General features: G+C 40.5%; 2 protein-coding genes and 1 pseudogene across 2 annotated transcripts in view; 1 reads left to right on the top strand and 2 right to left on the bottom strand.

Moving 5' to 3' along the window:
- Nucleotides 1–17297, top strand: part of dnah5 (dynein, axonemal, heavy chain 5) — a 121574-nt gene that overhangs the window by 78337 nt on the left and 25940 nt on the right. The window lies entirely within an intron of this gene.
- Nucleotides 6420–7772, bottom strand: LOC148100453 (enkurin-like; annotated as a pseudogene).
- LOC148100452 (enkurin-like) lies at nt 11576–13183 on the bottom strand. Its single transcript, XM_087847691.1, has one exon. The coding sequence runs from the start codon at nt 12925–12927 to the stop codon at nt 11941–11943; it is 987 nt and encodes a 328-aa protein (XP_087703817.1). The 5' UTR covers nt 12928–13183; the 3' UTR covers nt 11576–11940.

Here is a 17297-nt window from a genome sequence, read left to right as displayed (position 1 = left end):
TCCTACTTTTGTGGATCGGAGACAAAGGACGAGATATAAGTAATACGTGGAAACTAACAGAAGACGAAGCTAAGATGCTACAAACATATTACAACGGCTTCACAACGTACCTCACGCCGAAAGCTAACCCTATATTCGCCAGATACAAATTCCACGAAAAAACACAAGACAGCGGTGAGTCCTTTGAGCACTCCGTCACAGAGCTAAAACTCCTTGTTAAAGACTGTGATTATGAAAAAAGTGAAGAAATGGTCAGAGACAGAATAGTTTTTGGAACCAACTCTCCTCACGTCAGAGAGAAGCTACTCAGCCAAGGACGGACTCTTACGCTAGAGAAAGCTATAGACATAGCCCGCTCCTATGAGCTGGCACAGTCACAGCTAAAAGCTATGACTAACAACAACCATGAAGTGCATGCCGTACGTCGCAAAGGCGCAAAACCACAAAACTTACCGCGAACCAGCAAAGCAAGTGAAAATTTCAGACACCAAAACAAAGCCTGCATGGCATGTGGGAGGAATCACGACAAACGAACTGATTGCCCAGCCAAAGGAAAGCAGTGTCTGAAATGCAATAAATTCAACCACTTTGCAAAAGTATGCAGATCTAAGAGCAACGTGGAAAGAAAAACAGAACACAGAGAGGTGCACACTGTACTAGAGGCTAACGATTCAGAGCCAGAGCTGTTCATAGACACCATAGCTGCAGAGGATGATGGAGACAGTCCGTTTGCAGACATACTACTGGGACCAAATAAGATAAAACTCACCTTCAAGTTGGACACTGGAGCACAAGTGAACATCATACCAGCCAACACTTTCCAAATGCTACAAACTCCACTCAGGGAGGACAAGGACAAACTGTTTGGCTATGGGGGCCATCCGCTCAAAGTCAACGGACACTGTGAGTTGATTAGCAGATACAAAGACCGAAAATCAGAACAGACGTTTCATGTTGTTGACTGCACCGGCCCACCAATATTAGGCTTCAGAGCATGCAAAGCCCTCGGACTCATTAAGGTTGTGTACGCAGTAACGGAGAGCATGGAAGCAGGGCAGCCCACCAAAGCACCAGACATCATGAGCGAATATTCTGATGTTTTCAAAGGCATTGGGGAATTCCAAGGTGAGTGCAGTTTCACCGTGGACCCGACTGTCGCACCAGTCGTGTGCCCACCAAGAAGAGTGCCTTTTGCCCTCAGAGATCGGGTCAAATCAGAGCTGGACAATATGGAAAGAGACAAGATTATCCAAAAAGTCACAGAGCCCACCAAATGGGTCAATGCTCTGGTAATCTGTGAGAACCCGAAAAGACCCAAACTCCGGCTGTGCCTGGACCCATGACCTCTAAATAAAGCCATAATGAGACCACACTATCCACTCCCCACTCTTGAGGATGTGACACACAAGCTTACAGGTGCAAACTTTTTCAGCATCCTCGACGCACATTCCGGCTATTAGGCCATCAAGCTAAGTGAAGAGTCATCCTTTTTGACTACATTCAACACAATCTTCGGCAGATACCGTTTCCTCAGACTCCCCTTTGGCATTGTGTCTGCTCAAGATGAGTTCCAGAGGAGGATTGACGAGGCATATGAAGGCCTGGAAGGAGTGGCAGGCATCGTTGATGACACCATTGTGTTCGGAAAAACAAAAGAGGAACACGACAAGAACCTCAAAGCCATGCTCAACCGCACAAGAGAGAGAGGTTTAAAATTCAATCCAGAAAAGTGCTGCATCTGTGTTACAGAGTTGAGTTTTTTCGGACATAAGCTCACAACCAACGGACTGAAACCAGACCCACTCAAGGTAAAAGCTGTCAAAAACATGAAACCTCCAGAAAACGCTGCAGAGCTGGAAACAATCCTCGGCATGGTGAATTATCTCGCCAGATTTGCCCCAAACCTGGCAGAAATGAGCGCACCATTCAGACTGCTGCTGCGCCAAGACATGCCGTTCAAATGGGAAGAAGAACACACGCGTGCTTTCCAGCAAATCAAAGACACCCTTACTGCCGAACCAGGACCAGTGCTTGCATATTTCAACCCTCAAAAGGAAGTAACTCTACAAGTAGACGCATCTAAAAATGGACTGGGTGCAACAATCATGCAAGAAGGAAAGCCGGTCAGATACGCTTCAAAACTGCTTAACAAAACAGAGCAAAACTAGGCCCAAATAGAGAAAGAACTCTACGCCGTCCTCTATGGCTGTAAAAGATTTCATGACTACATCTACGGACGTCATATTACAGTTGAGTCGGATCACAAGCCACTGGAAAGTATACTACGCAAACCGCTAGCCTTGGCGCCGCCTCGACTACAACGTATGCTGCTTGCTCTTCAGAAGTACAGCATAACACTTGTCCACAGGCCTGGAAAAGAGATCCCAGTAGCAGACACGCTATCAAGAAAGTCAATAGACGACAGTGACAGCTCACTAAGTGAGGAAATGGAAACACAGGTACACACAATCATCCGGACAGCACCAGTGAGCACAGAGAAACTGGAATGCATCAAAACTGCCACGGCCCAAGACGAACAGCTCTCTACCCTCAAACGCATCATCCGGTCAGGCTGGCCAGAGACACGCAAAAAATGCCCAGAACTTGTCAGTGAGTACTGGAACCATCGTGATGAAATCACTGAGGCAGATGGACTTCTTCTGAAAGGTGAAAGAATAATAATTCCGCACTCACTGAGAAAAGACATGCTGCAACGAATACACACGGGACATTTTGGAGTCGAAAAGAGCAAACACAGGGCATGAGACATAATGTTCTGGCCAGGCATGAGCAAACAGATTGAACAGACAGTTATGAAATGTGACATCTGCCAAACGAGCATCGCAGCTCGAACCAAAAAGAGCCCATGCTGTCTCAAGAAATCCCAGAGAACCCATGGCAAACTGTGGGGACCGATTTGTTCTCATGGAACTCTGAAAACTACATTGTCATTTGTGACTACTTAAGCAGATACTTTGAACTCGAGCGCCTGCCAAACATCACCACAGCAGCTGTGATTCACAAGATGAAAGCCACATTCTCCAGACATGGCATTCCGAAGAAAGTCATAAGCGACAACGGACCATGTTACAGCTCGCAAGAGTTCAGACGTTTTGCTGAGTACTGGGGATTCCAGCATATTACATCAAGCCCACGTTACCCCCAGAGCAACGGCTTAGCTGAAAAGACTGTCCAAACTGCAAAACGTATTCTGACAAAAGCAAAACAGGACAAGATGGATCCCTACTTGAGCTTGCTGGAGTACAGGAACACACCTGTTGATGGCCTTAAATCCCCAGCCCAAATCCTCATGAGCCGTAGATTGCGCTCCATTTTGCCCTCAACAACTACACAGCTCCGCCCTCAGGTCACCCCACAAAGCCTTGTGCAAGAAAGACGGGAGGAATGTCAACTCCGTCAGAAAAGACACTGACACATCCGCCCGACCCTGGCGCACTAATACGCTACCAACAAGAAGATGGGACATGGCAGCCAGCCACTATTGTCAAACCAGCAGAGGCCCCACGCAGCTATCACATCAAAACAGGTGATGGTCAACTCCTGAGACGCAATCGCCGACACCTTGTCAGCGCCCAGGACACCTCGCCACGCACTCCCACACAAACTGGCGTTTGTGATGACATGCAAACCACTCAAGACATTGTTCCAGAGACCAGGTCTCCCCACCACACTCCAACAAAATGACTGAACCCTGCCCTCGCACCAGATTCGGCCGTGCCATCAAGCCAAGGCAGGTCCTTGATTTGTAACCCCCCCCCCAAAAAAAAGGGAAAAGAAAAAAGAGACACTTATGCAGCAGAAACTAAAAAAGAGTGTTGAAATGTTTGAAAAAATAAATAAAAAATGTTTAGAATACACATACAGCAGCATAGCATATTTAAACTTAGAAGTATATTGTTTATATCTTATTATAGTCTCACTACCCGAGAAGCGTTTTTGTTCGTTAAAGGGAGATGTAATGTTCGAACTTTTATTTTGAAATCACCAGATGTAGATAGGTACGCCGGCTGTGTGTTCATGTGCTAGCTTAGCAGTTTACAGTTGCGTGGATGCGCTGTTCTATATTTACGGAATAAAAGAATCTGTATGACGACTCCGAGGCGATTTCTTCATAAGCAGTGAAGACACAACACACACTACGGGTGCAACATTACTTGGATCGATATTGAACCGTTCATACAGTGTCTTCGGTTCAGTACGCATATGTATCAAACAATTTTTTTTTACATTTATTTGATCAACTTTTCTTCTGACGATGCTGTCTGTGTTGAGAGCTCAGTGGATCTGCGTTCGACTACTCCGCCTAGACTGCACTGTTGAGTGCAGATCCAATGAGCGCACCGCAAGCTAGCAAGACAGAAGCTAAGCTCGTTGCAACATGGCAACTGCCTCAACGCTACCCGAAACTGAACCTTCCCCACCCTCATTCAGATCTGGCGTTTGGAACTATCTTGGCTTTCATGTGAAGCATGACCCTGATCATAAGGGCGTCATGGAGAAAAGTAAAACAGTATGTCAGATGTGCCACGCAATGCTCAATTGGTGGGAACTAGTGCGTTAGCGTAGTTAGCTTGTTAACGTGTTGATGCCGTCCAGCCGCACGCACGGGGCAATCCGCGGTAACTCGTTAATGGAGATTTGCGGCGTTATTACGTTAAAGTCATTTTAACGAGATTAACGCTGACAGCACTAGTGGGAACACAACGAATATGACTGCACATTTACGCTGACATCACCATAGTGCAATGACAAGTGGAAGCAGACAAAAACAACAGGCACTCATGCTACAAACTTTACCCGAGTCATTTAGACAGCCGTTAGCACATGATTCTCCTTATGGGGACCTGATATGTTTAATATGCTGCTGAGAGTATACCCCAGAAGAAGCGTATAGTATAGCTTTTATTTTGGAAAGAGTCATTTCTCTGTAATAAACTCTCTTTTCCAAAGATGAGTGATTTCTCGATCAGAGAGATTTATTTTTTTATTACTTTGTTGTTTCAGCAACATTAAATTTAAAAACTGTACTTTTGAGTTAAAATATATATTTATAATTTTAATAAATGACAAATTAAAAAGGCATGAACATTTATTTGTATCAAAAAATATCAAACCTTGACACCAAAGTATTGAACCGAACTGTGAATTTTGTGTATCGTTGCACCCCTAATATATACATATTTAGTATACATATTCAGTAATGCACATACACTAGGGCTGTGCGATATGACAAAAATCTCATATCCCGATATAAGACATTTATCGTCCTGACAACGATATAAATCACAAAAATGTAATATTTTCTGTAAATTCTGTGAATCTCTGGCAACTCGACTTGCGTTTAGTTTTTTCAGCTGGGCGTCCTTTACCTGGATTCAAGTGTTTTAACTGATGCATGAAACTATACATTTTTAGACATAAGTTGTAACGGCCACCATTTTCTCTCAAAGTTTGAGTCTGACGGCTCTTTTTTTGCTTCTCATCCGTAAACTCTGCATAATCTCTCATGTGATTCAGTTTATTTTGAAAAGTCTCAACAGGATCTTGAGCTTTATTGTGAAAGGTTTACGTGGAAAACAAACAAGCGGACAGCGGAGCCACGCAATGGTTTTACCGTCATTGTTGCTAACGAAAACACGTAAAAACAGGCACTTGTCCGCCCATAGTGTGGTTATATTAAATATAAGAGAAAGAGAGAACTTTAAGAAATTAATATAGCCACTAAGGTGACCGTCAAAACGATGAAAAATATTGCTGTAAACAGTTTATTTTACGACATCGCGAAACAAACGATAGCGTAATAGGAAACGATAGACATTTTTATATCGTCATTTGATATATATCGTTATATCGAACAGCCCTAACATACACTCTTATATTTGTACATATATTTATTCTTATAATTATCAAATTTACCCATTCCTATATTTTGCTTGTTCTTATGTTATTGTATTTTGCACAACTCTGTTGCTCACACATAAGAATTTACTCACATGTGCTGTAGCAGTGTACCTGCACATGTTATGTGATGCGGGAAATCTCAATTTATTTATTTATTTTTTGAGATTAAATAATATACCTTTGCAAAGACAACACAAGAGTTCCAGAGGCTCTTCTGGGAGCCAGAGTCGACCAGAAAACGTTTCCCCGAACATGAGTCCTCTATGAAGAGCAGCCTTTCATTATCGCCAGCGGTCACAGCCGCTACAGAGCACTGGCAGGCTTGTTTCCCTGGGCCTTAAAACTGCAAAGGCGGCACGGTGCTGTCACGCTGATGGTAAAAACACAGGCCTTTACCACAGTGCCACTGTGCCACTTTGTTTTTTAACAAAACACTACGCTTTATGTATAAAGAACTGTCTATTAACACTTATTGAAGAAAAAGAATCCACAAAAGATTATTTTTACTTTCTTTAATTTGTTCCAGATAAATTATAAATGATTTTTTAAAAAGTAATGAAATGCATCAGATGTCTCCCATGCTTTTTTTTCTGCTGTAATTTTTTTTCTTGAACATAAATTGGCCTATTGAAAATAAAATGTAGTAAGAAACACTACATTTTTTCAATAGGCTAATTTATGTCTAAGAAAACCCCAACAATCAAATGATCCCATCTGAGCAAGCACTGGGCGACGGTGGGAAGGAAAAACTCCTTTGTCTTAAAAAGAAGAAACCTTCGACAGAACCAGGCTCAGATGGTGCGGCTTCTGTCAAGACCGGTTGGGGGTGAGGTAGTTAAAAAACTACTCTAAAGGTGCAGCACTACAGCTTTTTGATGGAAATGGGTGGAAGGGTGGGTGTTACACCTCGTTTCATTGGAGGTCCTACAGGTGGTTGGGGTGTATATTCAGCTTTTTTACAAATAGGCGGCAGAGGGACAGGACTAGGTCGTGGAATTATAGCTGGTTGGGTGGGAATAGGTTGCTTTCCACTTCTGGATACAGGTGGAACACAAATCCTACAAAAAGGTCTGTTAGTTGGCTTTTTCGTTGGTTGTGTGACTGGAGGAGTGGGTGTCAACTTTGTCTTTTTCAGTCTAATGGATGGCAGCAGAGTCCGCTGTAACTGTTGTTCGTCAGATGCATCTTCCCTGCCTACGTAAATGTATTCATGTTCCTCAAAAAGGGCAATGTCTTTTTCAGCTTGACTCATTGCCTCTTCGAGAAACATTTTGTAATTGTATTTTTTGTGCTGTGAAGGGGAGATAGTAAAAGGGGAGGGATTGATATTCAGAGTTTAACTCATTAAACCTCCTCTTTAGGCCCTGGAGAATGTTTTGTTTCTCCTGTTCGGGCAGTGGTTTAACTTTTTCCTGTTGTTTTGTTAACCAGTTATCATTGTCCTGCTTAGCCTTTTCTTTCTCTGCGTTTTTTCTACGCAGGTAGCCTGGAACGATTCCGTAATCGTTTTTCTGTAAATAAAAGGGGACAAGTCCTGATTTCTCAAGGAGCTGCTTGTCCCCTTTGCGTGTATCCACACAAGCAGGTTGAGGCATGACTTTCTTCATGCCTGTGTCTTTTGTTTTTTTCCTGAATGTGTGTTCAGGTTTTTCGCCTTCTGGCCTCTGTGGGCACATTTCGCGATGAGATGGGGCCTTAACTGTTCTTGGCACCATGGTCCTGTGTCCATGTTTATATTTATTTTCTAATACAATTGCTTCCCTGTATTTAGAAATATACATTTTAGGTTTGGGTGGAGAAGCATGACTCTCCTTTGGGAGAAGGTTATAAGCGCTTTCATCTGAAAACATAATTCAATTGCTAGATTAAAATAATCTGCAAGGGAATTGCACAATTGTGTCGAGGCACCCCTATTTATGTGCTTTTATGGCCTTGCATGTGACATCTGCCTTTGATCTTTGAACATGTAAAAACTCCAAAACACGTAAAAACCCCATAGCGCGTACAAATTCCGAAGTGCGTACAAACCCCAAAACACGTAAAAACTCCAAAACACGTAAAAACTTCAAAACACGTAAAAACTCCATAGCACGTACAAATTATTTGAATATATATGAGTGGTTGTGTATAAATACACAAACAATACACATATGCTTTCAATTGTGTAATTTAAGTGATCTAGGCAGCTCTGTTTTGGAAGTTTAGTTAACGCTAGAAATGTGTTTTGGAGTTTGTACGTGCTTTTTCTCTAGGGGCCAACGTATATATTAAAAAAAACATATATATAAAAAAAACCAATTTTTTTTTTACATTAGTAATTCCTTTTGTGCATAATTTTATATTGTTGTTAATAATAAATCAATTTAAAGCAACAAAACAACCTGAAGAGCCTGCTGGGAGCCAAAAGAGCTGGCTCTTGGGCCGAGTGGAAAGAGCCGGAAATCCTATCACTAGTTGGTTGATGCATTTTGTTGAGCACTTGGCGGTTCCCCCATCCCTTCTGAACAAAACGGTCTAAGAATGACAGTTCTAGCCCCTGAGGTTAGGAAATTATAGCCATTTGTTTGAGGGGAATTCTCAATATGAGAAATAGACTGCAAAAAGCCAGTCTCTCTCTGTGCGTGTGTAAAAGGCTGCAGCAGTAGCAGCTGTTTAGGCGGGAAACAGGCAGCCTCTGTGATTGGTGGATTCAAATTGAGCAGCTTGGCTGTTTGACCTAGAAACATGCTGCCAACACTATTAACAGCCCCTGTTTGTTCACTTCCTGCTGTGTATGTGCGTGTGTGTTCCTCTGCGCATTTGTGTTTCAATATGTGTCCATATTTGTAATTGTGTGTATCTGCTGGCTGTTGTTTCTTTTTTTTTTTAATATCTGCCAATTTTCACAATTGAACAAGTATATTTGAGAGAACCTGCATTTTTTTCAGCTGTCCATTTAGCTTTTCCAATATTTCTTCTTAAGTCATTACTATTTTGTAAATAATAGTAATTCTGCTAGTTTTCAGTATTTGTGCTCAATATAATATTTCTGCTATTTTATAGGATTTGTGCTAAATATAGTATTTCTGCCAAAACATAGTATTTATACTAGATATAGTATTTCTGCTTTATTAAAGTATTTCTACCAAATCATAGTATTACTGCTAAATCATAGTATTTGTGCCAAAACATAGTATTTGTGCCAAATCAAAGCTGCTAAATTATAGTATTTGAGTGAAATTGTAGTATTTTTGCTAAAACAGAGTATTGCTGCCAAATCACAGTATTTCTGCTATGTCATAGTAATTTTGCTAAATCCTGGTGTTTTTGCCAAATCGTAGTATTGTTATCAAATCATAGTATTTGTGATAAAACATAGTATTTATGCCAAATCATAGTATTTGTGGCAAATCATAGTATTACTGCTAAATCATTGTATTTGAGCCAAATCATAGTATTTCTCCTCAATCAATGTATTTCTTCTATGTTGTAGTATTTGTCCTAAATCATAGTATTTCTGCAATGTTTAGGTATTTTTGGCTAAATATAGTGTCTTTTTTTTTTTTTTTTATCTTGCAGCATTTCTCATGAATTCTTGTATTTCTGAGAAGTTATCATGTTTCTGCTACGTTACAATATTTCTCCTAAGTTCCCCTACGTTATTGTTTTTCTGCTAAGTAAATACATTTTTGCTAAGTTTTAGTTTTTTAATTTTTGCAGGAAATGCAACTTTTTCTAGTTTTATATTGTTGTTAATAATAAATCAGTTAAAGCAACAAAACAACCCGAAGAGCCGGTTGGGAGCCGAAAGAGCCGGCTCTTTTTAGTGAGCCAAGACGAAAGAGCCGGTTCTCTAAAAAGAGCTGTAAATCCCATCACTAGTTGGTTGATGTATTTTGTGGAGTATAGCCACCATGAAAAAAAATCAGCTGATCTTAACAGGCCACGGTTAATGCTGTTTTATACATCTGACTCAGCTAAATTATATATATGTATACACACACATACACACATACATATATGTATTAGGGGTGCAACAATACTCGTATTGATATTGAACCGTTCGATACAGTGCTTTCAGTTCGGTACGCATATGTATCGAACAATACAAAATTTTTAATTTATTTTATCAACTTTCCTTCTGACAATGCTGTCTGTGTTGAGCGCTCAGTGGATCTGCGCTCAACAGTGCAGCCTAGGCGGAGTAGTCGAACGCAGATTCACTGAGCGCAGGGCAAGCTAGCGAGACAGAAGTTAAGCTCTTGTTGCAACATGGCAAATTAGACCTCCCCCACCCTCATTTAGATCTGGCGTTTGGAACTATTTTGGTTTTCATGCGAGTATGACCCTGAAGGTAAGCGCTTCATGGACAAAAGTAAAACAGTATGTTGGATGTGCCACGCAATGCTCAATTACATTGGTGGGAACTAGTGTGTTAGCGCAGTTAGCTCGTTAACGTGTTGGCCGTCCAGCCCCACACATGGGGCGATCCGCGGTAGCTCGTTAATGGAGATTTGCCGTGTTGTGGCGTTAACGTCATTTTAACGAGATTTACGCTGACAGCACTAGTGGGAACACAACGAATATGACTGCACATTTACTCTGACATCATCCTAGTGCAAAGACAAGTGGAAGCAGACAAACACAACAAGGACGCATGCTACAAACTTTACCCGAGTCATTTAGACAGCCGTTAGCACATGATTCTCCTTATGGGGACTTGATATGTTTAATATGCTGCTGAGAGTATACCCCAGAAGAAGCGTATAGTATAGCTTTTATTTTGGAAAGAGTCATTTCTCTGTAATAAACTCTCTTTTCCAAAGATGAGTGATTTCTCGATCAGATAGATTTATTATTTTATCCCTTTGTTGTTTCAGCAACATTAAATTTAAAAACTGTGCTTTTGAGTTAAAATATATATTTATAATTTTAATAAATGACAAAATAAAAAAGCATGAACATTTTTTTTGAATCGATAAAATATCGAACCGTGAATTTTGTGTATTGCTGCACCCCTAATGTATATGTATGTATGTATGTGTGTGTGTGTGTGTATGTGTGTGTGTGTATGTGTGTGTGTGTATATATATATATATATATATATATATATATATATATATATATATATATTCAGTAATGCACATACACTCTTATATTTGTACATATATTTATTCTTATAATTCTCAAATTTACCCATTCCTATATTTTGCTTGTTCTTATGTTATTGTATTTTGCACACCTCTGTTGCTCACACATAAGAATTTACTCACATGTGCTGTAGCAGTGTACCTGCACATGTTATGTGATGTGGGAAATATCCAATTTTTTTATTTTTGAGATTAAATAATATACCATTGCAAAGACGACACAAGAGTTCCAGAGGCTCTTCTGGGAGACAGAGTCGACCAGAAAACGTTTTTCCGAGCTTAAGTCCTCTATGAAGAGCAGCCTTTCCTTATCGCCAGCGGTCACAGCCGCTACAGAGCGCTGGCAGGCTTGTTTCCCTTGGCCTTAAAACTGCAAAGGCAGCACGGTGCTGTCACGCTGATGGTAAAAACACAGGCCTTTACCACAGTGCCGCTGTGCCACTCTGTTTTTTAACAAAACACTACGCTTTATGTATAAAGAACTGTCTATTAACACTTATTGAAGAAAAAGAATCCACAAAAGATTATTTTTACTTTCTTTTATTTGCTCCAGATAAATTATAAATGATTTTTTAAAAAGTAATGAAATGCATCAGATGTCTCCCATGCTTTTTTTTCTGCTGTAATTTTTTTTCTTGAACATAAATTGGCCTATTGAAAATAAAATGTAGTAAGAAACACTACATTTTTTCAATAGGCTAATTTATGTCTAAGAAAACCCCAACAATCAAATGATCCCATCTGAGCAAGCACTGGGCGACGGTGGGAAGGAAAAACTCCTTTGTCTTAAAAAGAAGAAACCTTCGACAGAACCAGGCTCAGATGGTGCGGCTTCTGTCAAGACCGGTTGGGGGTGAGGTAGTTAAAAAACTACTCTAAAGGTGCAGCACTACAGCTTTTTGATGGAAATGGGTGGAAGGGTGGGTATTACACCTCGTTTCATTGGAGGTCCTACAGGTGGTCGGGGTGTATATTCAGCTTTTTTACAAATAGGCGGCAGAGGGACAGGACTAGGTCGTGGAATTATAGCTGGTTGGGTGGGAATAGGTTGCTTTCCACTTCTGGATACAGGTGGAACACAAATCATACCAAAAGGTCTGTTAGTTGGCTTTTTTGTTGGTTGTGTGACTGGAGGAGCGGGTGTCAACTTTGTGTTTTTCGGTCTAATGGGTGGCAGCCGAGTCCGCTGTAACTGTTGTTCGTCAGATGCATCTTCCCTGCCTATGTAAATATATTCATGTTCCTCAAAAAGGGCAATGTCTTTTTCAGCTTGACTCCTTGCCTCTTCGAGAAACATTTTGTAATTGTATTTTTTGTGCTGTGAAGGGGAGATAGTAAGAGGGAGGGATTGATACTCAGAGTTTAACTCATTAAACCTCCTCTTTAGGCCCTTGAGAATGTTTTGTTTCTCCTGTTCGGGCAGTGGTTTAACTTTTTCCTGTTGTTTTGTTAACCAGGCATCATTGTCCTGCTTAGCCTTTTCTTTCTCTGCGTTTCTTCTACGCAAGTAGCCTGGAACGATTCCGTAATCGTTTTTCTTTAAATAAAAGGGGACAAGTCCTGATTTCTCAAGGAGCTGCTTGTCCCCTTTGCGTGTGTCCACACAAGCAGGTTGAGGGATGACTTTCTTCATGCCTGTGTCTTTTGTTTTTTTCCTGAACGTGTGTTCAGGTTTTTCGCCTTCTGGCCTCTGTGGGCACATTTCGCGATGAGATGGGGCCTTAACTGTACTTGGCACCATGGTCCTGTGTCCATGTTTATATTTATTTTCTAATACAATTGCTTCCCTGTATTTAGAAATATACATTTTAGGTTTGGGTGGAGAAGCATGACTCTCCTTTGGGAGAAGGTTATAAGCGCTTTCATCTGAAAACATAATTCAATCGCTAGATTAAAATCACCTGCAAGGGAATTCTACAATTGTGTGTCGAGGCACCCCTATTTATGGATTTTTATGGCCTTGCATGTGACATCTGCCTTTGATCTGTCATTTACCATGCATGTGACATCATGGTAACCTGTCCTTGTTCTGTCATGTAAGCCCCACCCCCTGGTTACTGTTGCTATTGTAACTATTATATTATGAATGCTGGTAGCTAGCATTCCACACACACACAAACACACATACACTTTTTGCCAAGGTTCCAGCTGCAGTCACCAAGACATGTAAACGTATTTAGTAACCCTCTGGGGTCCAGAGTATAATAGGGCTTTGGAGCGTGATGTCACGGGGGTGGGCGTGGAAAGGATTTTGGCCCAATCCGCCATTTTGGGGGTCTAGCGCAAGTGAAAAGGGAGCGAAGGCATGCACAAGAGCCATGGTTCGTATTTGCTGTGTGGTCCGCTGCAATGTTCGATCGCATGACCGGTAAGAGAATAAGCTTGAAAATGGTTTATCTTTTCATTCTTTCCCAACCTGGAAGCAACATGAGGTAGCTCGTGTATCGGATGTTACCAAACGAAGGCGTCTAGCCTGGATAGCAGCTGTGAGATGAGCTGATATCCAGTTCTCTTCCATCTCCAACTATCTGTTGGTGCTCCAGACATTTTCATTCCGGTAAGTTCTAAATATGTTCATATCACTCTTTATAGCCTATTAGTTTTATTTTCTATGCGCTCTGAGGTCATAGCAAATTAGAACAAACATCCTACTGAGTGATTTTGCAGAACTACCTTCTGTTTCTAGAGTTGCTAATTATTTGGCATTATTGCAGACAAACCAGCCTATGAAATGGATGAAACACATCGTGACTGAGTTCCAGCGCTACACAAGGGACCTGCTTCAAACATACCACCATGCCAATCAGATTACTTCTTCCATGTGAGGGTGAAGAGGTGACCCTCCTGGATAAGATGGTGAAGGTTTGCTGCGTTTTGGTGAACAGTGTGATAATAAAACCAGGGAAAAATGAAACCTGCTCCTGTTAAATATTCTTAAGTCTTGTGCTGTTAAAATTGCTGTATTTTTTCAAAAGATACAGTAAATAAAGTAATGTTAGTAGTGGGTGATATCATGTAAACACTCATGATTTTGTGTAAACATTTTGTTATTTGTAAACTATAAATGATATGGATTCTACATTGTAACTGATGTGATGTTCTATAAAGTGGTTCTAATTTAAAAAAAAAAGAGGCAAAAATTAGTTTGTTTCTTTATTCAACTTTTGAACAGTGGTACTCAGTCAGTACATATTCAGTAAATGCAAATTATTTACATGGCAGTGCACAACAGGCATAAATCTAGACCCCTAGATATAACATTATGGGTCATTCCCACAACCCACAGCTTTACTGTGTTCCAGCAAAGTATCCAATAGCAGTGACAACTCCTCCAGAGTAGCAGGTGGGATTTTTCTCTTTTGAGGACTGCTCCTTTTACCTGTCAATACGGATGGTCTGTTTATGTTTTGATCAAGAGCCTTTTTTTGGGCAGCTGAAGAGGAGAATATCTATCTTATGGCCAACCTCTGGCTGTATCTTGGTCATATTACCCAGCAAAACCCAGTATGCAGGTTCATCTGTAACAGTCCTTGTGCCACGGATCAACACTGTTGCTTCTACATTAAACAGAAGAGCAGCGATATGGCTGCAGGTCTCTGCGACTCCGGCCTTACAAGTGCAGTGGGCGGCTTCAACCTTCCCTGTGATGCTCACAGTGACCCGTGGCTGCAATGCTGGTTCATTCAGTCTTTGAGAGTGCAGGACCTGAAACATACACAGACAAAGTTAATTTAAAGACAAGAACTATGAGCCAAGGCCGACGTAAATGTGTTTAATCTACTTTATCATAAATGTAACAAAGTGTTTAGAAAGTTAGCACATACATGTAAGTTTTCATTTCTTTATGTTCATCTATAGAACGCTGCAGGTTATAGTGTAAATCTGCCTGTTCTCTGTCAGAAACCTGCCTGCAGAAAATAAACCTAAAGTATGTAATGCAAGGATGTCATCACTTTTAAGATGGAGAAAGCATAAAGTGACAATTATGAATCACTTAATATGATAAGGAGATTCTGCAGGTCATTAATCAATGTATAAAACTAAAATAAAATGTATTTTTAGTGACACGGGATACAAACATGGAAGCAAGATGTATAATTAGGATTATTTATAATAAATATGAATAAATTAGTGCAATTTCTTTAACCATAAAGAATAACTAAATCCTTCAGGACAATGTCACATCAATGCACTGAACTCACTATGTTATCCCTCTAACAGAGCCTCCACATGTTCTCACTGTAATTTCCCCTCATGAATGAATTTATGCTGCACTAATCTGAATGTTTGGAGGGAAATCAAACGCATTTCACACGCAGTACTCGAGCTGACTTACCTTTGTTTGAATGACGACTTGTACGCGCTGACTCCACAGACAAGGTACAAAAATATGTCAGGCTACGTCAATAGCGGTTGGTCTTCAGGGTTTCTACTCCACAGCCGTATTTCATACGGGTCCACATTTCCAATGCACGCTATTTTCTGCAAGAACCGCTGCTTCGCCTCTGGACGCAATCGGTCTCTATACAGTTCATTCTCTTTTGAGCTGCTTTTAAGCATCTTTCTTGTAGTCGTCGTTCCAACACAGTGTGTTTGTTTTGATTCCTAGACCCCAAAAATGGCGCTGCGCTCCCACAATACATTGCGGCGCGACATCAACTCCAAAGCCCTATAGGCCGTTTTTGACTACTTTTGATTTTACCTCTATATTTCACCTTTAAAAAATCATTTTTTTCGGCACAACCTCAAATATCTGAAATTTGAGTTAGTTTTCATTTATACTATATTTGCACAATTGATCTAAATTCAGACAAAAAAAATTCAAAATCCGAGTAGAAAATACTTGTAATTTTTACTGTAAAAACTACAAACATGTTTAAGGAATTGTTTTCATAACTTGAAATGCGAATAGAAGTTGTACATTTCTAAAAATTATGCACAAGTTTTGCAAACAACTTTATGTTCAGTATAATACAGGCAGGTTTTCTTCCTGAATACTATCGTTGTTTATATTTACTGCGGGAAGAAACGGTTTTTATAAGGAAAAATGCTGGAAAGCACTCAGTCCCCCTCCCAACTCCCCCAGCCTTTCCTATTGGTGGAAAAGTATACCATGTGGACCAATCAAAAAATGATGGGGCAACATAGCATTTAGTTGTTTACAAAGGCGGGCAGGTGTATACATATATATAATGTGTATACATTATATATATATGCATACATACACACACTAGGGGTGCAACAATACTTGGATCGATATTGAACCGTTCGATTCAGTGCTTTCGGTTCAGTACTCATATGTATCGAACAATACAAAATGTTTTATTTATTTTATCAACTTTTCTTCTGACGATGCTGTCTGTGTTGAGCGCTCAGTGGATCTGCGTTCGACTACTCTGCCTAGACTGCACTGTTGAGTGCAGATCCAATGAGCGCACTGCAAGCTAGCAAGACAGAAGCTAAGCTCGTTGAAACATGGCAACTGCCTCAACGCTACCCGAAACTGAACCTCCCCCACCCTCATTCAGATGTGGCGTTTGGAACTATCTTGGCTTTCATGTGAAGCATGACCCTGATCATAAGCGCGTCATGGACAAAAGTAAAACAGTATGTCAGATGTGCCATGCAATGCTCAATTGGTGGGAACTAGTGCGTTAGCGCAGTTAGCTTGTTAACGTGTTGATGCCGTCCAGCCGCACGCACGGGGCGATCCGCGGTAACTCGTTAACGGAAATTTGCGGCGTAATGACGTTAAAGTCATTTTAACGAGATTAACGCTGACAGCACTAGTGGGAACACAACGAATATGACTGCACATTTACGCTGACATCATCCTAGTGACAAGACAAGTGGAAGCAGACAAAAACAACAAGGACGCACGCTACAAACTTTACCCGAGTCATTTAGACAGCCGTTAGCACATGATTCTCCTTATGGGGACCTGATATGTTTAATATGCTGCTGAGAATATAGCCCAGAAGAAGCATATAGTATAGCTTTTATTTTGGAAAGAGCCATTTCTCTGTAATAAATTCTCTTTTCCAAAGATGATTGATTTCTCGATCAGATAGATTTATTTTATTGTATTATTTTGTTTTTTCAGCAACATTAAATTTAAAAACTGTACTTTTGAGTTAAAATATATATTTATAATTTTAATAATTGACAAATTAAAAAGGCATGAACATTCATTTGTATCGAAAAAATATCGAACCTTGACACCAAAGTATCGAACCGAACTGTGAA

The sequence above is a fragment of the Neolamprologus brichardi genome, chromosome 11, assembly GCF_056152115.1.
Source record: "Neolamprologus brichardi isolate AB-2024 chromosome 11, ASM5615211v1, whole genome shotgun sequence".
NCBI lineage: Eukaryota > Metazoa > Chordata > Actinopteri > Cichliformes > Cichlidae > Neolamprologus > Neolamprologus brichardi.
This window is presented reverse-complemented; position numbering and strand designations above follow the sequence as displayed.